Source organism: Myiozetetes cayanensis, unplaced genomic scaffold, assembly GCF_022539395.1.
Source record: "Myiozetetes cayanensis isolate MyiCay16 unplaced genomic scaffold, myiCay2020 scf14, whole genome shotgun sequence".
NCBI lineage: Eukaryota > Metazoa > Chordata > Aves > Passeriformes > Tyrannidae > Myiozetetes > Myiozetetes cayanensis.
The window spans coordinates 12,074,220-12,098,155 of record NW_026087048.1 but is presented as its reverse complement, the minus strand read 5'-3'; the positions used below and the strand labels follow the sequence as shown (position 1 = coordinate 12,098,155).

The following is a 23,936-nucleotide window of genomic DNA, read 5'->3' as shown; positions in this document are numbered from 1 at the left end:
TAAACTAATAAAAGAAGGATTCAAAGTGTCTAACCATTTTCAGGTAGTCAAACATGAAAAAAAGTACCAGTCTTACTTAAAAATAAAGAGTGAAACAATATTCCTGGCAACTGACATCTGGGTACCTAGTTTAGCCTGTTGAAATATCTGCAGATTTGTGATGCAGCGAGGTTACGGCTTCAGCGAGGCTCATTTCCTCTTTTATCACCCTTTCTCTCTCCTAAATGCTCCATTTTATTAATCCAGGGAAAAAAAGAAGGGCTAAAACGTTTCCATGATGTGTGGAGGGAGTCCGTGCTGTGCTGCTGCTAAATGAACTGACACACCCAGAGGGTCACTCTCTTTGTGTCTGTTTTTCAGGGAGTTTTGCCATGCTTGGCTATAAAGGACAAGCCAAGCCCTCCTGGATTAAAGTCCTTAATCATGCTGGTTATCAGAAAGCTGCTTCTCTACAGCATTATGTTCCTTTGAAGCTGAAAGAGTATCAATGTCCAGCTGATGCTGATAAGTCACTAAGGTTTGCTTTTTCTCAGAGCCGCTCAGAGCACACCCCTGCAAAGGCTGTGGCACCCCGGGGTTAGCACTGCTGGGGAGCACCAGCCATGCAGAGCCCACCACCCTCACCAAAACCTGCTCCTGTCCTTACGAGGCTGTACCAAACCAATGGTGTGCACCTGTATATTTTATAACTAATAAATATATTCTCATTCTCTGTGGTAGAGCTTTATTTCAAAACCGGAGCGTCACAGGGCAGAACAGGAGCACCCTGTAGGGGGAGAAGTGTTTCAATATGTCTGTGATATATTTCAATATATTTGGTGTCAAAAGGTAAGTTTTAAAGAGCCTGTTTTCCAGTAACCCCAGGACTGGAAGTGGAATTTGGCGTGGAAATTTTAGCAGTATCCAGGGAAAAAGATGAACTTCAGCAGAGGTAGGGAATTTCTCCCTTCAGTCCTGTTTTTGCTTCATTAATGTCTGCTTTTAAAAAAACCAAAGTGTCCATCTGCCATGGTATCTTATCTGAACTCAACAACTTGCTTGGTCAGTGTGCAGTGATCTTACAACAGTGTTTTTTAATTGAACTGGATGCATAGGATGCAACAAGGAGTTATAAATATGTTTCTGTCTGAAGCTAATGACTAGTGAAATGATGTTTGTTCAACTGATGTGAACATTTAATTAAAGACCTATGAAGTATGAGCTGCTTAGGGTAAAGTCTTGCGTTCCTTTCAGGCAATGCTCGTATTGACTTTCTGCTCTCATTGAGGTCTGAAATACCACCAGCAGGAGTGGCTAATTCTCTTTGCTTTTTTATGTGCTGCTGGTTGAAGTAAAGACAAAACCAGAGCTTTGTATGCAAAGTGAGAAACAACCGATTATCTCACTGACTACAGTTAAGCTCACTGACTACAGTTACCCCAAAATGGTGACAGACTCACTTGGGTTTAAAGATGACATTACTTGGTGACAGCAGTGAAGGGACAGGTGATTTCAGACTATCCCTGTCTTCTGCTCATGGCTTACTCAAACAGGTAGGTGTAACAGCTTTGTAATTAACGTCCCGTTGTTTCTCTGGAATTCTCAGAAATGGCCAAACAAGTTGCTACAGGGAAAGGTTAGTGTTTTGTTGGCCAGACTTTTGCTCCCTGGTGAGTTAGTTGCTCTGGCATCCACACACCGGCCAGCTGATTTTGTGTTCGCCTTGGCTGGGATGCTTGACTCCTCCAGACATAAACCACCCGTGGTCCTTGGACAATGGGGTGAGAGGACATCTGAAAGGTTTGTGGGCAGTGAAGGAGACCGTGGCTCCATCCCTACACCAGGTAGGAGAGGTGCGGCTCGGGTTTGCCCAGGGGAGAGGTCGTGGCTTGCTAGAAAGTGTGAAGAAATCACTGATACTACTCGGTACAGGTAAGACAAAGTGTGATGCACGGGACATCCTGGGGATGAGGATTGGTACAATAGCCTGAGTAGCTGGGACTGACCCTCTAAGGAGCTCCCTGAAGTCCTTTTGAGTTCCTATTGGTACCTAATTGTTATGATTTCTGAGGCTGTACAGGAGAAGAAAGGCAAGATATTTTTGGCTCGTGAGCATAAGCCCAGCATTGGAACAAGTACTTACAGAGCAAGATTTTAGCTTCTTGGAGATTTATTTGATAATCTGTGACATGTCCAGACCCTGGATCCCAATAAAACTTTGCAGAGTTCTAACCCCAGGCTGAGACTAAACAATTGGCAAAGGAAGAGCCTGGTGAAGGAAGGAGAGGAATGTGCCTAAACCTCTGAAAAATTTCTATTCCTCCTCCCGCCCCAGAAGGAGAGCAAATGGCAAATGTCCTGGAGAGGAAGGCGTGGAGTTGTGGCGAGCCAGATGCAAACAGTGAAGTACCACAAAAGCAAAAAGAAAAATATTTACATCCTGATGCAGTTATTCGGGTAGTTAAAAGCAGCAGTTTGAAGAGGATTCAGGATGCTGTGATCCTCTTCAGCCACTGCACACACTTTCCTTACCTGGGAGGGAAAAAAGCCTTCAAACCAGGGACGCTCTGCAGAGGGTACAATTCCTCCAGGGACCCTTGGGACATCACATTCAAGACGATGTTTTCAAAGGCTGCTGCTAACTTGGCATGCATCAGGAGCCTGTGTGTGTGAAGCTGTGAGGTAAGTGTTGCACGGGCATTGTGTTAGTAGGAAGCTGCTGAATTCCTCCTGGGGATTTCCCGAGCGGGAGGATCCCCACTCTGGTGCTGGAGTCCGTATGGACTGTGCCTGTCCTCGTGGACTTGCAGCTGATCCAGGCATGTTCAACACATCTAAGGCATTCAGGGTATACAGCTGTTCTGGTTATCCCCAGAGTGTTTCTGCAGTGGGAACACACATGGTCTGGCACTCCCAGGAAGCACGAGCTTGGCTATACACTGAATGTCTGTCAGCAGGCACAGCAGAGTCAGTGCACCCTGAACCTCAGCAAGCAGGGCTCAGCTTCCCAACACTTTGCTGCTTTGAAAACTTCATGCAGTGGATGAGGGTTTAATTCAGTGAAATGCTGAAATTCTGAGCACTTCGAAAGCTTGAGAAACTGGGAGTCAGTCAGCCTCGGATGGGTGGAGTGATTTTGTTTTAGTGAAGCCAAAATTTCCTTTTCAAGGTCTGTAAGCCTCTAAAAAAAAAGAAAAAAGGAAAAAAAAAAAGGAGTACTTCTGAATAAAAGCACAGCTTTAAAATAACTCTTCCCCCTTTATTTCTGTCTCAAAATAGTGTGCCAATGTTGCAACAAATAAGCAAACACCTTAGCTTTCTTTAATGTATTAATTGTAAAAATTTCCTCTATCTCCTGCTTCTAATTCAGAATCTATTTTTATGGGCATCAGGAATCAAGGAATTTACAGTGATATTTATAAACAGAATATATGAGCAGAACCTTCTTTCTTGTTGGGAAAGACATTAGATGAATTTGTAAGAAACCAAGGTTCACTGGAAAAACAGTCAAAGTGCTGCTTTTGACTCCAGTATTGATTCACTGAGAATTAAAGTCTGTTCCTGAGTTTAATCCTCCTCTTCTTGCTAGTAAAAATGAGCAGCTGATGTGTGGGTGGCAAGCATGAGAGCAAGATGTGGAGCAGAGGTAGCTACACTGACGCCACGGGTTGGGACTGAAAAGCATTTTCATTAGTGACCCCCAGAAATGCGTGTGTTTATTTTCTGAAGGTTTTAGCTGTGCCTCTGGCTGGGTGTGCGAAAGCTCCCCCTGCATAGGAATGTCACTGTAGCAAGTGCTGGCACGTCCTCGGATCAGAAAGGCAAATGTGCACCTCAAATCTATCTTCCCAGCTGGGGCTAAAATGCAAAATTCCACGAGCAGGGCAAGAGGACCACGCAATGTCAGCAAAAAGGGAGCAGAGGTGCTAATTAAACAGCTCCTCCCTCTCTCAGGATCAGCTTCCAAATCGATGTTGGCATCCTTGCATATGCATGAGGAAACATGCAGCAAGGCTTCAGACCTAGCTATCAAACCACTGCACCCTCAGCATTAGCAATGGCTGTGAGAGGGTCCAGGTTTGGCCACCTGGACATGGAGGGGGGGGCACCCACGACCCTGGCACTGACCCATCAGGGTCTCCCACAGCATTTCACCTCGCACAGGTGATCCTGGGGGAACACAGATTTTACTCACATGTCATCTCAAGCAGCTGTGCAAATTAGTGTCTGCTGACAGTTCACTCCCCCTCAGGCTAAAAGGCACCTTTCTCCTGTGAGCTTTACCTGCTCTCCTCTGGGGATGGTACCAGATCCTTGCTTTGCTCCCATACAGGTCAGTGGTCTCTCTTGCTTGGCAGCAGGAGCCACACAGTTTCTTGCCTCTGTCTGATATCTTTTTCCGGGGAGACCAAGCAGCTGCTGGTTTTTTTCCTGTCCTTGTCATGTTTGTTATGGATTGTTAATGCTCCCACTATGCCCTGCTTGACACACTGAAAGGAGCTCATCTCCAGTAGATGCTGAAGGTACAACCTCCAAAGAGTGTCAAGCCAGTCTTAAAAAGCGCTTTAAAACACTCAGTATTGGGAGTTACTTCTAAAAATTTTGTTGTCAGGTGGTTGGCCCAGAGTTGTGCCAGGTGGCAAGTCAAGGTGGGAGCCTGGTGTGTGTTTCTGAATGACTGGTGGTACCATTCCAGAAAGCTCTGCTCTGACCATGGGATTCAGGATGTCTGTGTGACCTCACCATGATGCCTGTGACAATCCAGCTTTCTTGGAGCATTTCTTGACTGTTTTGTTCTCAGGATTGTCTGCTGTGTGTTGCCTCCAGCACTGAAATCACAGGGAGGGCAGTGGATAGGGATTCCTCTCTGTAATGTGCTTTCTAGTACAGTATCACTGCTGACACCTGCAGTAGCAGCCAGCTGAAGACTAATGGTTTCCTGCATCTACTTTTAGCATTGTCTGCTGCTATTGTTCACTTTTTGGAAAGATTCAGCAGCTGGGAATCATTTCAGAGAGTCTGCCTTGCCAGATCCAGGGATATGAGTCCCACTTCGCCATTGCCAGGCAGCTTTTAATGGCTGGATATAAATGCTTTTCTCACCCAAGAGAGAAGTCCCAGATGGTATTTGAGGAATGCTGGAGATGACAGGCTTAGGCGGACACTTGTATGGCCCTTATGCTCTCGGAGTGCCCGAATCTGCAGAGGGAGAGATTTGTTGACATTGGTGGTTACATCAGAGCTGGAGTCAGCCACGTGGCGCCTGTTCAAGCGGGATGCAGCGTGTTGCTGTATCCCCACGCGGCTCGAGCACCGAGCTGAGGAAGCGCCGGCTGGCAGGAGGCAGCTGCTCCTGAGCCCGCTCCAGCAGCAGGCAGTAAAGAGGAGAGTCACTATCTCTTCCTCCTCCCATACTGAACAGCAAAATCAAACGTGTCACTGCTTGTGCCTAAGGTTTTGGGAAACATGCTTAATTGAGAGGTTTTGAAGGAAAATTCCTGAGATTATCCCCCGAGCAGCATTTTTGCGGCCATGTGTTAGTCAGAGCTGAATCAGAGGAGTCGGATCCTCTTGGTCCTCTTGGCTCTCAGCCTTTCCAACCCAAGTGCCAGTTAATACTAACACTGCAATGAACTTGGGCTCGCTGCGAGCCGAATCAAACACCCTACCTCAGTCACAAAATAAGCAGGATATTCTTTGGACTGTGGCAGATCAGACACTGCGAAAACATCGGAGCCTTGGCACACAGCTGATACCTCCAAAAATGACACTTTTTTCCAGTGTCTGATTGCTTGTTTTGATCTCTGCTGATGAAGATGGATGCAATCAGGGAAGCTGTCCCTGGTGAGCAACTGGGGATATAAAACCAGAAGCCATTTTGCACAACCTGATGGTAAGTGCTGTGCAGTTCTTGGCCCTAAAGAAAGCAAAGGCTGAGGAATTTCTTGAATTAGTTTCCTACCAGTTTGCCACAAGTTTGTGTCAGAAACAAGTTCATGAGCTGGACAGAGCAGAGGCACTCCTTTGAGCTTGTAATAGGCCAGAACAAAGACATTTACATTTCTTTGCTACCTATGAAATAACAGGAGAGCAAATGCATGCCATCGCTGCCAAAATAATTGGTCCCTTCTTTTTATTCCTGTGGACTCTTATATCATCTGAATTTATTTTATGACAGAAACCTTACCAGTTGGAATCTGGCTTTATGCAGCACTAACATACGGTTGTGTCTGTGCTCTAAGAAACACTGTTTTTCTGCAATGACCATTCTGTGGTATTACCTCTTGTTTAGTTCTTCCTCTATCGTTAAAGCAGAACCCAGTGACTGGGTTTGCAGACCAGGCTGTGTAATAATCACTAATAAATCTTGACATTTTAGTGGTGACTGCTGTACTTTGGGCATACCTCTAATAATGTTTCTTTAAAAGGGCTCTGGTTTATCAAACGTTGATGGCTAATGCTGTTAAAATGTCAGACACGTGCAGGCTGGTTCTGGCACAAATTCCATGGCGACAGCATTGCTCTCTGATAATGTATATCATTCAAAGTTATAGCGTTGCTAAGTGCATTCCTCTCTTCTACTGCTCTGTAGCAGCATTTCAGCACCTGATAGACTGTACCAAGTCCTGAGTCTCTGCCGTTTCCAGAGCTCAAGGCTCTCAAATACACTATACCAAAGCAAACAGACATTTCCCTGCTGAAATATTTCCTGTAAAATCTGGTTCTAATGCTATTTTTAATACAATCACTGAATTACATGTGGTTTGAACCTATCATTGTACTTTGAGCTGTATCACCTTTACGAAAAGTACAGACGTGTTTTGCATATATACACTGCAAAATTTGCTCAACGAAATCCTGGCTTCTTCCATGTCATTTTCTCAAGGTTTGTTTTGGTTTTTTTTGTTTAGCTCATATTAACAAGTGACATGAAAAATAACGTGTTTTTTGCCCTAAAGAAATTGGGGCACCCTGGAATTTTTTTTCTATGCTTATTTTTGCGTCAAACTAAGCGGAGTGACACATACATTTATCCTGTTTCATCAGTGGGATGTGACATGACAGTTACAAATACGCGTCTTTGATATTCCTCAGGCGCTGGCTTATATGATAAAACCTAAAGGCTCCAAGGACTACATGTGAATTTTAAACAGTGCCTTATGAATACAGAAGTGGGTGTCCTTGCCTCCCTGTGAATACACATGTCAATAAATTGTCATGAGCCTGAGGCAGAGCTGCAGAATCAATCACTGGAGACCAGGGAGAATCACATTAATTCTAACTTTGACTTTCATGACACTGCTTGTTTGTTTTTGCTGGGGGTTGGCTATGGAAGAAACAAAAACAACATTAGGTAGACTGGTTTCAAAAGCAGCTTTTGGTTTTGCAAGAAAATTCTGAGCTGGCACACTAAACAGACAATATTTTCTTAGATCTGAAATCTAAGAAACTGCAGGCTTCGGGTTGGAAGTGTGAGTACGGTTTATCTCCGGGGTACACAAAACACCATTGCTAAAAATGTGTGGGTAGTTCGGGGAGGGGGGAGAGAGGTGCCGCCGAAAGGTTCCTTCGCGAAAATCTGTCACTCTGCAAACGCCTCCTCTGTTGGGTTTCATTACTTTTTAGCACATGTGAATATGCAGCCCTAGAGAGTCCTGACACTGGATGTGTTTATACCACATTCCTGGGGCGTTTTTGGTTACAGCTGGTGGCTGCTTTCTGAGTGTCTATTTGGATTCCCGAGTGGGTTTATCCCAAACCAAACAAAGGGTGAGGAGCTGCCCACGGCTCCTCGCTCTATTCAGGCTGGTCCTGGAGCGGTGCAAAGGTGTTCTCAGCCATCAAGCTGAAGGGGAGTGGGTGTGATCTGGCATACAGCTGGATATAACCTCCTTTTTTTATTATTTTGTGTAGTGAATGGGCTGGAAAACAAACAAACAAAAAGTGTCATTTCCTTGATATTCTTTTTTTCACAGGTATCCAACCAGAGAACTAAAAATCCTGAACAATGGCTCTACCTACCTCCAAGTACCTGGCTGGAAAATTCATTTATTTTCTGTTTGTAATCTCTTCAGTAAGCACAGGTAAGTTTTCTTGCCATGGGGGAAAAGGGCATGGTTTGTAATGTTATTTTTAATAGGTTTGGATTGATCAACTTTTCGCTCTTCTTTTTATAAGAAGAGTCAAGGACAGAGTGAGAAAACTCAGGAGAAAAGCAGTTTTCTGATGGGCCAATATTCCCAGCCAAGGGCAGCAGGAGTGGCAAAGATAAATTTTTGAGCAGGTGAAAGTACCCTCAGATATCCCTCGGACTCTGCCACACATTCTTAAACCAAATGCCACAAACTGCCACAAAGAAATAACAAAATAAACCTCAGGTCCTAATAACTGTGGCTGAGGGAGGTGAAGCTGAACGTTTTGCTGCGTTGCCCAAGCCCGGATGTGAGTGGGACATCCCCACCCCTTGGGATTTTTCTCTTCCAAGTAGTTCTGTTACAAAGCAGTTGAGGGGAAGGGGAAAAGGGGAGCTTGATTTACATATTCTATATACAGCTAATTTGGAGGTTTGTATTTGTTTAAAACAAAGAGACCATATGTCTTGCCCCAAACACTGCAGCTGCATGAAGAAACCTTTCATTGTCATGCTCAGGCCCTTTTGGTCAAGAAGCAAACATTCAGTTAATTCCTCATGCTGGGTAGAATTTGCACTTTTATTTAAAAAATGACAATGAGAGTAATAATCAAGCTGTCAAGGTAACTGGACCAGCTGGCAGAAGATGCTCAGCCTGATGGTGTCCTTGGCACAGCAGATGTGGGTGATGTGCACAGCTCCTGGTACAAATTGGTTAATGAAATTGGGAATTTGTGTCCTTTGTTCTGTGTTGTGTTGACTTTGCTGATTGTCATCCCAAACATCAGCATAAATTCCTCTTGATTTCCCCTTAGGCTTCACTGTCTACCTCTCTGTTTCAAAATAATGAATTTGAGGGCACAAGCCATCTTTGGATACTAGCATAATCAGTAAAATGAAAAAATGATCAAGTTTTTGTCCTGTCCACATCATCCAGCTGATAAATTATATCTCTACATTTGAATTTATTCTTTTGGTTTTATATCACTTCTCATCATGAGCAAATTTTTCTATTATCCTTATTCCCAGGGAAAAAGAGTTTTTGTTTTGGTTGTTGTTGTTGCTGGTTTTTGTTTGTTTGGGGTTTTTTTGCTTTTAATTTTATTGTCAATGTGTATTATAGTTATATTAGAACATCTACTTACAATGCAAGCCCCATTTCCTGTCTGAAATATTTGTCTTTTCTAACTTTTATTAATTCTTTGTGTCTTCTGGTAGGAATCCAGAAACACCTTCTTATTTTTCTCAGTTACTGTAAATCGGAAAAAGTGCCCCTGACATTACTGATACACTTTCAGCTTCCAACTGGCACAAGTGGTATCAAAATCAGTTCCTGGATGTTTATCAGTATCTGACTTGCTACCTGGCAGATTATTGGCCCTCTCTGATTTAATTTCTTAATGTATATGGAAAAAGTTTGCAGAGAGCCAAGGCATATGTAGCCCACATAAAACATTGCTTGCTTACCTTGAATAGATGGTATTTAATGGGGCTCTGGAGACATTCAGGCCATGGCTGATCCAATTCTATTGTCTTCTTAAGACATGAAGCTGGTGGAGGAATGTGAGAGGAAACTGAATGCAGATGGACAGATTTTGTTTCTGTTTCTGTGAATTACAGACATCCTTCAAGTAGAGTGGCAGCAAAAAAATCAACTGGCTGTTAACTACACTAGCACCAGGGAATGTTTCCTTGCATGGATTCACATCATTGTCCTTTCCAATAGGTGAATGCATCAGTACCTGTGAGGCAAAACCCACCCAACTTTACTATATTTAAAGTGCCAGAGACATAACCCTGCTGAGGTCAAGGTGTTTATCCCATGTCTATCATCAATGATTTGTCAGTCCTGTAGTTTTCTCTATGGTTCTTTTGTTTTAAAAGATAAAAATTAGAAAGCTGGTGAGAACTCCCAGCCATTTTTAAAGGCAAAGGGCTCATTGTTCAAACTTCCACAGACAGCTTCGTAGGATTAGGAAGGGTTCTACCCTCATAAAATATGCATCACACATGAGACTTTCGTTGTGGTTTTGTTGATTACAGTAAGACATGAGGCTCACATACAGACTGAGGTGTATCAGGGAAATATTTTACTTTAAGTTAATACTTAAAACAGGAGACTCTTGGATTTGGTATGAGAGCTGCTTAGACTAACATGTCATGGCAACCCATCATCAAATTTGTGTGTGGAGACTGGTGATGCGTGACCCTAAAGTGAACGAATCCTTATTGCTTCTGCCTGGAAAAGCTCACAAACCCGTACACACTCTCTTGTGAGATTCCTGTTGCTCTCTGTTACTAGATGTACATGTAATTCCTTGGTGTTTGGTGTTTTCACGTTAGTTTGAGCTCTTTTACTTTCCATCTCCAGTGCAAACACAGAATGCAAACAAATTATAACATCTTTACATTAAATAAAGCAGGTGCTTTGGGGGCATTTTTAAAGGTAGTAGTTGTTTTATTCTTTCATCAACACCTTCCCTGGGCTTGTGAAAAGCTTTGTGTCTGGATGGTATGAACAGAGCTGAATGTCACTGCAGCCAGGGCTCAGTTACAACCCCTTCTTCATAGTTTTCCAGAAACCCCATCCCTTGCAAGACTTCTTTGCATCGGGATTTTCCATGCTTCCAGAAAACAGAAAACCATACAGCTTGAGCTGCTGTTTGTTTTCTTTTGGTCATGACCCACATGCACTCTGCTGCACTGAGATATTGCTGCGTTCCAGAGAGCCAGCAAAGGGGGGTGCTGGGAGAGATACTGTAAAGATGCCCAGATATGGAGCTTTCCTGTCTCACACCAAACAAACGGTGATTGTCTTCGCTTTGCATCTCTACCCAGCAGAAGCAGCTGTCACATGTCCTGACAGAGATCCTGAGTTAGAAAACTGGAACCCAGGCCACAATGAAGAGCACCGTGTTGAAATCAGTAACGGCAGGAAGCTCCTTCTCTCCTCTTCTGCGACTGTCCACTCTATCCACATCGCCGATGGAGGTAAAACGTGCTGGTGGCAAGGCTGGGTGAAGTCTGCTTTCCACTGTGGCTGTTTACACCTTTGTATCATGCTGAGAGGGCTTCCTGCTTCTTGCTGAGAAGTGGGTGGCTATTGAGCAAACATAGCTTCACCTCAGTCCCAGGCTGGGTGGAAGCTGAGATGCTGAGACTTTTTAGCTGTTATAGACCAACCTATTTTCTGTTCTTTCTGGAGAATTTACAAAAGTAGCTCAGTAACTTGATCAGTTCTACTTCTGTGACTTACTTCAAAGGCATTTTTTTATTAAATCACTGGCCTGATAACATCATACTGCAATAGTTGTGTTCTCAGGGCCTCAGGACAGGCAGATGCCTCCAAGTCTTCAAGGACAGAGTCATCGTGTTGCTGGCATTAGTAGCTTTTATTCATCTTAACTCTGAATTTCTGTCTCAGTTTTGAACGAGTCCTCTTCCACGCAAATCTTAATTGCATTCTTCAAGACCTGGACTGAATAAAAAACCTGTAACATCTTCAGGATTTGTACTGAGAGCTGTTTTGAGGTGGATGGGCAGAATTTTTCAAAAACTGAGATGAGAGCCAAGCACTGGGTTTGGCACAACTCTAACACAAACTCTGACGAGCTGCTGTGTGATAAAGCAAATGTTGTAACCTTTTCTACTTAGGAAAGCTGGTCATTAAAGACGATGTGCAGCCAATCACTCTGCGTACCAGACACATACTCATTGAAAATGATGGAGAGTTACACATTGGCAGTGAGCTGTGCCCTTACCAAGGCAATGTGGATATCATCTTATATGGGCGGTATGTATGCACATTAAATATTATCTTGGAACTTTCTAGGATCTCTCTTCCACGTCAAGGAACAAAAAACGTTCCTTAGAATCACATTTTCTTAGATATCGGTGCTCTGTGGAAAGTTCAGTAACTTTTCAGACAATTTAAATGGCCCATAAAAATTGATGCAGGTTTGAGTTGGTTTTTTTTTAGTCTCCTACTGGGATATGAACACTGGGATGCTTGGTCATGCCAGAGAATCAGCATGCACCTTCCCACCACTCAAGATGATTTTCCAGAATAGGCTTAAAACCTGAGGATTTCTTGTAGTCTGAAAACCTCCTCTTTAAATATCCTGTCTTTCTGCATGAGAGTGGTGAGCTAGAGGATAATACATTTATGTCTTGCAGATTGCTACAGGATCTTTTAGAATTTCAAGGATGCGAGATTCATGTTTAACAACCAATAGACCTCCTAGCTCCTGGTTAGGGTCCTAACTGCCTTCAGAATTCAAAAATACAGACGTGTCACTTGGTCTGGGCTCCAGGCCTCCCCTGGCCTGCATATAATTAATATAGCATGTATGACCTGTGTTCCAGACTGCTGTTGGTCTTCAGTAGTTGCTAGCACTATTTAAAATAATTTATTTTCTATACAATGTGGGCAGCTGCTGATTCTTGGAGCACCTGAAAGAAATGCTCTGCAAATCATGACGCTTCTCTCCTCGGGCCGTAACAGCACAAGGAGAGGGGCTCCTTGACTGTCAGATACAAACCCAAACCTTTGCTCCCTTCTGGCTGCAGAGCGGACGACGGCAGCCAGCCAGATCCCTACTTCGGGCAGAAGTATCTTGGAGTAGGAAAAGGTGGCACTCTTGAGATCCATGGAAAGAAAAAGCTGTCCTGGACCTTCCTAAACAAGACTCTTCATCCCGGTGGCATGGAAGAAGGCGGATATTACTTCGAAAGGAGCTGGGGCCATCGGGGTGTCATTGTCCACGTTATTGACCCAAAGACAGGGGCAGTCGTCCATTCAGATAGGTGAGTGACTTTTTGACTGCCTGGATGTGAGGAACTTTGGGAATGGGTTGGGGACAGAATCTCAGCAAGCTCAGAAACACACATTTTACCATCTTGTTCAAAGGGGTGTTATTGCATGTCTATTCAATTCTTTCTAGATTAGTAATCTCCAAAACCACCGAGTTAGTAGTGGGACTACCTTGCTAGTCTGTCAACTAGAGTTTAAATAATTTAGCTTAAAAGTAACCCCTCATATACCCTGTTAGATAAGCGCTTCTACAATGGGATAATATTATTACTGTAAACAATACAAAATAATTTCTGTATAGCAATTGCTTTTCAGTACACAAAGGTGTGGTGGTCAGCAAAGTAAATGTTTATGGCTGTTTTTATCACTTCAGGTTTGATACCTACATAGCAAAAGAGGAAAGTATCCGTCTTGCCCAGTATTTGGGCAGAGTTGCGAATGGCATGATCCTGTCGGTTGCAGTGAACGATGAAGGATCCAGAAACTTGGATGACTTGGCCAGGAAAGCAATGACCAAACTGGGCAGCAAGCATTTCCTCCACCTTGGGTTTAGGTATGTGCCAGTCCTGCCAGTTCTCCCAGCACAGAGGTTTTATTATTTTCCTGAGATGTCCAAATAGTTCCACTCTCTCAAAGGCACAAAGTTCTTTCACATGGGAAGAAAAAAAAAGAGGAAAAAAAAAAAGGAGGGAAACTTCTCAATCTGAAGTTTCAGCAGTTAATTAGATAGTTTCAGATGCCTTCAGTGTCTGTACTGGGTATTTTTACTAGCAGATTGAGGAATAGCATATGATTCACACTGAAAAAGATGTTTTTCAAGATATTGCTCCCACAAGTTGCGTATTCCAATTTATTTTCAAGCCATCCCCCAAAGATTTAAGAGGCATATTTATACACACACAGTGGATTAGATGAGCTAAACATTAAGGAGTGGAGAATAATTGTGTGCAACCCTGGCTAAACACATATAGAAATACATACAGCACATTCTCCAGCTTGTTCAATACAGATCTGGGGACTTGTGCAGCAAAGAAATTTAGCAAGCATGGATTTATGCTGTGGACTGTAAATACTTCTGTGGCCAAAACAGTGTCTGTGTTGGCACACACACTGTTGAGAATGCTTGCTATTTACCCAACTGTAGCCATTATATTTTTTGTGTTTATCTGAATTTATGTAGGCTTTTTTTTTTATGAGGCACTAAGAGGGTGACTGCAGAACACACACACACACAGACACACAAAGGAAGACGCAAAATCTGCCTTGTAGGGAGAAGTGATTCAATACAGCAGTCAGTGGAAACAGACATGTGTCAGCTGGGAACACACAGAGGGAGTAAGATTTGGGGTAGTTGGAGAAGAGGTTGTCTCAAATGTTACATGGACTCCTATGCACCAGACAACACATTGCAAAGAATCAACCAAGGCTGCAGAAATGGTCTCCAAAATCAGGCAGTCTCCATCAGTGCAATCCTTGCTCTCAAATATCCAGACCCCATGTTAAAGCCCAGTAGCCTGCTGGTTTTTTTTTTTTTCCAAATACTGGAATTAGGGAAACAGAAAATGATTTTTGAAAATATACTTTTTTTCCCAATTGTTCAACAGGAAGAACATTGTGGGTTTTGCATATGTTTATAAAAAGTAAAGCAGCACTTTATGTTTTTAGGCTGCTGTGGTGTTTTAATGCAGATTTCTCACCATTTTGCCATCAGTGCTTTTAATGGGAATATCATAGAAATTTATCCATGGAAGTGTGACTTTCAGCATTTTTATTGTTTGCAGTCAAAAAGCTAATACTTGCCATGCTGTTATCTGATACACTACAATATTTCATTCTATAAATTATTGAGACATTGTGGGTACAACAATGTGGTAGTAGTTGGTCAACACTGCCTTCCACCAGCATAATTGTGTGTGGAAAAATATCTGGTGCGTTTTTTAAAATACCGTATTTTTAGGAGTGTTCTCAGAGTTTAAGTTCATCAGCTCTCAAAAAACACATTGCCTGGATGGCAACTGGGACCAGACTTAGAAAGGCTGTTGTACTGCACAGTGGAAGACAGGCAGCTTTGTCAGGTGTATCCAAGCTTTTCCCCTTGAGCAAACTGAACTTCCACTTCAGTGTAATAAGATTTAGATGTACTGGTTTCCATTTCAGACACATCTGTAACTAAGAATAAGGATGCATATACCTGACTTTTTGAAACTTTCTGCAGTACCTTATAAAAAAAAATGCTCAGAATGAGAAAATGACACAGACATGCACAGACTTGAACCTCTGTGGCCAAGGCAGGCTCTGGCTGATGAGAGCCAATGGATTTTTCTTTCTAACATCCCTGTCACCACTCACTGCCCAGCACTGGGGTTTGCTGGCTGGTCCTGCTGAATCCTGGCTGTCAGACCTTCTCAGCTCCTTGCCAGTGGCTGGGGCTGGCCATGGGCATCACTCAGACAATTACAGTGCAAGCCCCAGGAAATTTCTGTTCCACATTTTGTGAGGTGCCACTTGAGTCAGGCTATTGAGCCATACTGTATATTGTGTTGTTTTCTGGATAGGGTGTTGGTGGGGGTTATAGGGAAAAATTCCCGTCTACCTCCAGGTTGTAAAGTTGTGCAACTCCCCCTTGCTGTAGCAGAGCTGATGAGCAGTTCTGATTTATCCAGAAGTGTTTCTGTGCTCCTGGCATCTCTTTCAGTTGCCTATTTGCTGAGCCCAGGACATTAGGAACGAAAGGAAAAATCTTGCATTCCTCCTCTATTGTTGTCCTTTTGAAAAGTGTGTTTATTCTTTCAGTGTGAGCCTTTTTTTTTTTTTTCCTTTTACTAATAAATGAAGAGAAAACCTTTTTGCACTTGATGACATAGCTGTTCTCTTTGGAATCCCACCCAAATATCACCGGTTTGGCTCCAGACTTGTTGGTTGCTTCATTTCATGTAGCCCAAACAGATTGCATGTGTCCTTATGTGTCAGGGTTAAATGACTTTAAAACTATTTTTAGTGGTAAAATAACTGGGAGAAACAAGTATTTGAACACATGAAATGGGGCCAAACCTTGAGCTGCAGAACTAAACAGCTTTTATTCTTTAGATTATTTTTGTGGTATCACTTTTTTTGGGTCATGTTTCAAATTTGGTGTACCAAAATATTAATATTAATAACAGCAAACAACAACAACAACAACAAAAATCTATCTTGACTGCTGAGTGATGAAGTGTCCTTCCTGCCCCCATCCCCCTCTCTCCCTGGATGGAGATCACAGCCCGTCAGTGCCTTCGGCAATTGGCGCACAGGCAAGTTTTCCAGCAGGAGCATCTGGCTCGCTGGCAGGCTCCCGAGGCAGTTGTGCTGGCAGCTCCTACTGAGCCTGGCCTGTGCTGGGGCTGAGGACACGCTGCTGGAACTCCCTCTCCTTGAGCAGCCGCGTCCAGCACATTCCTGGGGCCGTGGCACGGCACGGGGAGCACCAGTGCTCACCCAGAACCTGCTGCTCCCCAGGCACGGGGCTGTGAATCCCGGCAAAGCCCAGCTCACAGCAGTGGTGATTTGTGAGGGTTTTGGTGGCTCTCTGTCAATGCCTGTATGTCTTTTCTCCTGGAGTCCCAGAGTGGTTTGGAACTTCGCTTACAGCAGCCAATGGTCAGTGTAAGATGACCTGCAAGACTCAAGGTTAAATCTCGATGCAATTGAAATGACTGGATATTTACAACTATAGATATAAGGATCTAATCTATGGGAGGTTTTACTAAATTCCCTACCACCCTAAAAGCATACTTTTTTATTCTCTAAGTCATTAAGAGCAGATATGCCTGAACTACTCCTATTTTGAAGATAAAAATTTCACCTGACCTCTACTAATTGGGTTCATCTCCAAGGCTGGGAGGCAATTTAGTCCCTGTATCCATTGCTTTCTCATCCATGTGGTCATTCTCCAGTGATAGCTATTGAACCCACTCAATCAATAACCATCAGGTGGTAATGAACCAACTTCTGACAGGGGATCAGATTTGAATAGACAATTCAGAGTCATAAACCTTCATCCCTGTTCAGCGTTCAAAATAAGGAAACTAGATATGCAGAGACTATTTAAGTATTTTTTATTGTCCTTTGCCAGCCAGTCTGTCTATTAGAAATTCTCATGGGTCATTCCAAACACAATTGTGATATACAAGATTTCAGCATGAGCTAAATTTATTTAAGCAGAAGTGGTTTCTTTTCATATTCTTTAGTGTACACACAAACACACACACAAAAGATTTATTTTCAGGCTCCCCAGGGAGTTGCCAGTGTCCCATGGGTCTGTCACACACAAGTTTCTTTTAACACTCATTTAAAAAAGAAACACACTTGTTAAAGGAGTGTTTTAAGTGGGGATTTGTCTTCAAACTGCCTTCTCTTTTGATATATTTACTGAAGAAATATAGAGTGTTAAGATATTTTTAATTTTAACTAAGCTGCCTCTGACACTAATCAGACTGTTTTGAATGTGGTGCCCCTGAGAAATGTAAGGACACTGGGCTATGAAAAATATGCATCTCATACTTGACATAACTTGATCATTTCTCATTTTCCAGGCACCCATGGAGTTTTATCACCATTAAAGGAAATCCTTCCTCTTCTGTTGAAGACCACATTGAGTATCAAGGTATTTAATGCACAAAATGCTGGCTTGACATGATCTCTGGAATTGACTGGACTTATGGTTGAGATAAATTTGGCTGATGGTGCTTCCACTTGCCACTGAATCACACTGAAGCTTTGAGCAATCGATGGTTTGACATGTTTAATGGAATTCTCTCTGTACATATTGCTTCTTTCCACTAATGCAGCTGAAGTAGCTGAGGGGGGGAATACCTTAGGTTACCCAAATCCTGAGACAAGAGGTGAGATTCTACACCAATGTAAATCCATATAACTTCATTGAGCTCAGACACTGCCTCTCTTAGACACAAAGCTGTGGAACAGAACCAGCTCACATCAGTTGAAAATTTAATCTATGTATCCTGAATTTGTAGCTTCAAATCCTTCTGTGAAACCATTTTTTGCAAGCTGAACACTTTTGAGTCTGTCTTCTCATGACATGAACAACATGGCTTGCTAAAACATCAAATAAAAATAGCAATATATTACAAACAATTGGGTGGTTTATCCTCTCTTGATTTTTGCAGATTTTTCCTCCTGATTATCCAAGCAGTTATAAAAGTGTCTGAAGCCTGATTCCAAGATCAGTAAATTTTTCTGGATGTTGTGCAGAGCTAATTATGGATAATGTAGCCAAAATATTCAGACACGCACACAGACTATTACCACCTCTGACTTTTATTGATTGCATTCAGTGATTGTACCAATGTTTGTTTTTTTAAAACAGGTCACAAAGGGTCAGCTGTGGCCAAAGTATTCAAACTATTCAAAGCTGAAAACGGAGAGCATTTTAACGTCTCTTCGACGAGCGAGTGGGTTCAAGGTAAGAGGTCTGAGGACTATTTAACTCGGTAATAGGCAGCTGACAAATAGGGTGAATCATCCTTTTTATTGCAATTCTTTTCCATTTGGGAAGAGTGCACTTGCTAGCTGCTATTTATGTTGCCACAAACCCAAGTAAAGAACACTCACAGATTCTTTCCCCAATTGTCTCCAGGACTCTCTGAATAACTGAGATCCTTTTTCCTTTACCGCACGGGGTATGAAATTCCATCTCCTATGATCTAAGAGATCACACACAACCTCTTACTTCTTTTGACTGCATAGTCATCGTTGTCCATGTGTCAGACAACATACAGTAACTGGTTGCAACTTGATCTGAAGATCAGAAAAGGCAGCTAAGGAGGACACAGATCCAAAAGCCATATCTATTAATAATGCTCATACTGCACCCTCCAATTATGTAGCTTTTAATAACTGCTCTCCCTTGGCTGGTTGCACTTCACAGCATCATTAAAAGTGGCTGACACGCTGGCAGGAAGAGGCAGGAATCAGATCATCAGTGAAGAAACCTGTGAATGATATCTGAGATCATATTATGCTTCATGCATTTTTGCTGCACTCATTAAGCTTGACTTTCAAATGACTATTCTTGTTTGCACTTGTCTCCAGATGTAGAATGGACAGAGTGGTTTGAGAAGCCTAACAAAGCAAGATCTAAGGACATGGAGAAGCTGTCTGACTTCAAAGCTGCTCATCCTGATAAAATCTGTAGGCAGCCCATTGACATCCAGGTAGGCAGACTTATTGCTCACTTTAGAGGGGAAAGTCCTCTTTGCACTGACACTGAACCCCAAAATAATTGTGCTTGTCAGTAATTTTTGTTTCTAAATAAAAGACACCAATTACTTTATCGCTCTAAAATGTAACCAATGAGATCTGGTATTCCATCTTGTATTATTCTGAGACAAAAGTTTATAGAATTGAGCTCCTTTCAGTAAATTCTGGCATGAAAAGGAGTACAGATGGGGTCATGGACAGCACAGATGCTATCATGAAATATGGGGTTCCCTACTGGAAGATTAAAAGGAGCAAGCACATGAAAATTTCAAAGTTTTTAAATGGACCTGGAATGGACGCTACCTAAAAAATTAATCACAAAATGTAATGAGATGGTAAAACTACCAGCTGTAGCAGGTAGTCAAGAATATTGGTGAGCTTGCAGCCATTTCTTGGAGTCTCTGTGGAAAGAAATTTGAATTCTGTTTGGAGCTAAACATTATAATTATGCCATCAGGCCAGTGTGCTGAGGAGCAGTCATGTACCTTTCCTGAGACTGCAAAAGGCCTCTTTAAGGCCAAAACAGCCCAAGAACAAAATCCAAGTAGTTTTGGTTTTTTTGGGTTTTTTTGGGGAGGGTTTTTTTTGTTTGTTTTGTGTGTGTGTGTGTGTGTGTGTGTTTTTTTTAATATATGTTCACCATATACTTTATATGTCTACCTGCTAAAACAACTCCAGCAGAACATTGCCTAGAAAGACAGTAAAATCCTTCATATCTGTGCGAGGCTGAATGGAAGGTTCCTACATGCTCTGAACCAGTGGAGTTGTCCTTATTCACAAGAATGCGGCTATTGAAGTAAACGGGAATGCTGACAGTATGAGTGAAAGTTTCCAGGGCTAGATGTTACAAAGAATCTCTCTTGAACAGAAGGGAAAAAACTGCCCTATAATTTTCTGCCAGGTCTTAGCAAATTTGCATTCATTTCTGCTCCCATATACATGTATCAGAAGTGACAACTCAGTTCAAAAGAGGGGTCAGATGTTTGTTGTGATACAGCCCCTTCTAGCCTGTGTGTTAAAAGAGGAACAAGAAAGATATTCTTCTGTTCAAGAAACAAACCTTTTTTTCCTCTTCTGTGAAATGAGTTATGTTTTTTTCCCTCATGTACATTAAAAGCGAGTAATTTTTCAGTTTATCCTGCAGATCTTAGGGCAAATCCTCAGGTAGTGTAATCTGGTGCTGCTCATTGCTTTCATGAAGTTACACTGATTTATAGCAGCTGGCCTGCTCCAGCTCTGCCACATGCAAGAAAATTGAAGATGTGATGATAATAACAGAAGTGCTGCACAACCAGAGGCACATTCCTGCAGTTGGTGGTGCTAATCCCATACACAGCAGTGGGTGTGTGCATTATTAAACAAAGTCTGCATGAGTGAGAAGCTCAGGATCAGACCCTTCACTGAAAGACTGTTTATCTCCTGGTGCCTTGCTAAAATGCACGTGGTATTTGGATTGCCCAAAGCAAGGCATCACATTTTTGTGAAAGGGTCGAGAGAAATGCAAGCTATAGAGACAGACTGTGAAATTTAACATGACCCTGAGGGGTGATGTTGCTCCAGCAGGAACATAGGAGAGGTTACATATCTCAGTGCTTGTTGGCATGATACAGCCTCTTTTTCTTAAGGCAGCTCTACAAGCAGGTACTTGTCTGTGAGGAAAAGCTACCTCTCCTTGCTCCTTTTGAAGCAATGGGTATTGCAGCAGCTTTGGGGTATTTTTTAAGAGAGACTGATGCATGCAATGAAGAAATAAGACCCTTGCCCCTTTCTTTTGCAAGGTTCAGACAGAGCTTAGCCACAAGCAATTAAATGAGTGCAGTGCAGCAGCTTGAAACCATGAGTTCATTTGGGTGCAAGCATCCCTGTTCAACGTTTCCATCTGCCCTCAAACCAATGTCAAGGGAAAATCTGGGGCACCGAGGCAGATGTCAGTGAGGCTCAGAATACTCCTCCCAAAAAAGCACATGGTCTCAATATAGACACAGGAGAAAGGCATGCACCCAGCAATGATGTATGCAGCTTTTGGATAGAGGAGCTGTGTGTGAGCACCAGCTGGAGAACCGAGTCACAGTGTTTTGTTATGCAACAGTTGTGCATCACCCAAAACACAGCAAAAGCCTCTTCTGATGGCATAGATGTTTTGGTGAAATCCTTTCAGCTCACAGTGACACCTGTGTTATATTTCCATTCTCCTTCCAGGCAATGACGCTCGATGGGGCGGATTTAACAACGGAGGTTTTCTACAAGAGTGGCCACGATTACCGGTTTGTTTGCCACGGCAAGGGCCAGACAGGCGAGGGCTGCCAGAACTACAGAGTACGGTTCCTGTGCGGCAGATCTGGTATGTGCCCCGTGTCTGAAAGCCAGAACAGAGAACGGCAGAAATCCTGTCCTCCCGAGACTGGCTCTTTTTCGGTGTCAGAACAGTTTGGGTAATCTCCCCAAGCTAAAGCTTTGGCTGGGCTATCAACAGGAACTCAGATAAAATGGCTGAAGATTTATCCCAGGAAAAATTCCCGAGCACTAACAGAGGCAGCAGGGCAGCGTCTCAAAAACCCAGGAAGGTTGTGGCAAATACTTGGCAAGTTCCTTCCTGTAAATTCCTTGTCTTTTGTAAAAGGATTTTGGGATAAGGTAGGATTAGTCAGTCAGAATGTGCAAAGACAACAGGTTTTGAAATTAATACTTCATTTTGTAGTTATTAATTCCAACACCGCTGTCCCTAACCTGGTCATTAGACAGGTCATTAGGGTTTTTCAGTGCTCAGCTGGCAGGAAAAGAAGGGTGGAAGATTGCTGTTTTTCTGGAAAAAAGAGTCATTACATTAAAGACCACTTGGCTGCTGTAAACAACAGCACCCAGTGCCCACAAGGGCTGCTGCTAAGTGGGTGTGGTGAAAATGAGCCACTAAGAGCTACATTTAAATTTAGTTCTGGGGTTAGTGGAAAATCCACCTGCCTGCAACTGAAGGAAAATACTTTCCTGTTTTCTTGCTTTCCATGCCAAAATTAGTAAAAAACATGTTTGGAAGAGTTAACTCTTCTCCCCCCACCCTCTTCCCCCCCAAGGAAATAATAATTTTAGGGACATTCAAGCCATTAAAAAAGCACAAATTTCTGATCAGATTAACTGAATTCTCCACCCAAACATTTTGGTTTTTCAGTGAAACCAAAGCTCACAGTAACCATTGACACCAATGTGAACAGCACAGTCCTGAATCTGGTGGATGACGTGAGTTCATGGAAACCTGGAGACAGGCTGGTGGTGGCAAGCACTGACTACTCCATGTACCAGGCAGAGGAGTTCCAAGTACTGCCATGCAGCACCTGCAGACCCAATCAGGTCAAGGTAGCAGGTAAGGCTCTTCATTTTACTGTGCTGCTGTTGCAGTTCACAAATTCTTGTCATTTGCACTGAATGCAAACGAAGAATTGCAAAGAGTTGAAAGGTACTTGAATTTGAGGGCTGGGTTTTAGATGCTTTTGGGATACATAACTCCTTTCATGCTTAAAAGCCATCTAATTTGATTCTGATTCCTTTCTGCCTTCTCTTTTCATAGCTGACTCCATTTTTTGTCCCCAAGCACACTATTGAGTGGGAGTATTTATTTAAGAGGGACAGATGCAGGTCAGGGATTTGAAATTTTCAGTAACTGCATTTGAAATACCACTTCCTAGAAAGCAGGAGATGAGCACAGCTGATGTGAAGAGTGATCTAGGGCAGGAGCAGACTGTGAGAGACTGTAAGGCTATGAAGTAATGTCCAGCTGGCTGTTCTCCTAAGTTTTATTTAACAAGAACTGTAATCTTATATTTAAGAAATACTGTTTTGTACTACTGAAGCTACTGTTTCTCGTTTACTGTGTCTCTAGACGACATTGCTTAGAGGTGATGTATTAACCAAACATTTCTGATGGCCAGGGAATTGTCCTGAGCCACAGTACTGGGGAGATGGGGTTGGCAGCGTGCTGCCTGAGCTGGTCTGAGCAGGAGGAGCGGGAGCCTTTGCAGAGCCACAGCATTTTTCTCTTGAAGGTGACTGGCTGAAATGCAGACAAATTGCTTTTGATGAAAAGACATTGTAGTCCAGTAATTGTAAAGTGGCCTCCAGATACTGAGTCCAATTAAGTAGCATAACCGTGATGAGGCACAGACTATTATCAGTATAAAAGAGCATAAAAGTGAGACCCTCAGTGGGAGATTTACATCTCCACTTGAGTCTGTGGTCTTTCCCTTCTAGAACCATGTTTTGGCACACTGATAAGCAGAGAATGGAAATAGCACATGAACCGCCTCCTCTCTGAATAGATGAGGATTTTTTTACTTTTATAGTTTGCAAAAGCAAATGTTACAACAAATTTTACAACATAAAAGTCTGTAGTAGCTGAGGCTGTAGTTCAAAGGCAGCATCTGCCCAGTGGTAAATCATGCATGTTACAATATCTTTTGCTTATGCACTGGCTGTTGCTCTAGGCAAAGGTTTTGTCTGCATTTACAGTAAGATCTTTCTGAGAAACCATGAGGGCACTTGGAACATCCAATGCACCAGGGAGTTCATCTGGTTCTCTGAAATGAACCACTTCAACATTATCTCTGATGCAACTACTTCTGAAAGGTACAAATATACTTCCTTTGGCAGCTGCCTCCCACAGAGCTCTAGCCATTCATTGTTGGAGATGTTCATCAAGCCAAGAAAAATGTTATTCACAGTTCAAATGTATCATAGTCTTATGACTTAAAATGACTAGTGCTTTCA

The 23,936-nt window shown here is 42.7% G+C and overlaps 2 protein-coding genes across 5 annotated transcripts in view; both read left to right on the top strand.

Annotated features, from left to right (window-relative positions):
* LOC126637022 (cell surface hyaluronidase-like) overlaps positions 1 to 4,059 on the top strand; it is a 50,087-nt gene extending 46,028 nt beyond the window's left edge. Inside the window, exon 22 of one of the 2 annotated variants that reach the window (XM_050309918.1) lies at positions 361 to 4,059. In XM_050309918.1, the coding sequence (XP_050165875.1) occupies positions 361 to 581 (221 nt within the window). In that variant the 3' untranslated portion in view covers positions 582 to 4,059. The remainder of the gene's footprint in view (positions 1 to 360) is intronic. The other variant, XM_050309917.1, reaches the window with a different exon arrangement.
* Positions 1 to 23,936, top strand: part of CEMIP (cell migration inducing hyaluronidase 1) — a 109,261-nt gene that overhangs the window by 46,307 nt on the left and 39,018 nt on the right. The window contains exons 1-11 of one of the 3 annotated variants that reach the window (XM_050309915.1): positions 4,100 to 5,872; positions 7,956 to 8,063; positions 10,949 to 11,101; positions 11,765 to 11,903; positions 12,680 to 12,916; positions 13,297 to 13,476; positions 17,495 to 17,565; positions 18,289 to 18,384; positions 19,014 to 19,135; positions 21,381 to 21,522; positions 22,345 to 22,536. In XM_050309915.1, the coding sequence (XP_050165872.1) occupies positions 7,988 to 8,063; positions 10,949 to 11,101; positions 11,765 to 11,903; positions 12,680 to 12,916; positions 13,297 to 13,476; positions 17,495 to 17,565; positions 18,289 to 18,384; positions 19,014 to 19,135; positions 21,381 to 21,522; positions 22,345 to 22,536 (1,408 nt within the window). In that variant the 5' untranslated portion in view covers positions 4,100 to 5,872; positions 7,956 to 7,987. Of the gene's footprint in view, positions 1 to 4,099; positions 5,873 to 7,955; positions 8,064 to 10,948; positions 11,102 to 11,764; positions 11,904 to 12,679; positions 12,917 to 13,296; positions 13,477 to 17,494; positions 17,566 to 18,288; positions 18,385 to 19,013; positions 19,136 to 21,380; positions 21,523 to 22,344; positions 22,537 to 23,936 lie in introns of those variants that run through there. The other 2 variants (XM_050309916.1, XM_050309914.1) reach the window with 2 other exon arrangements.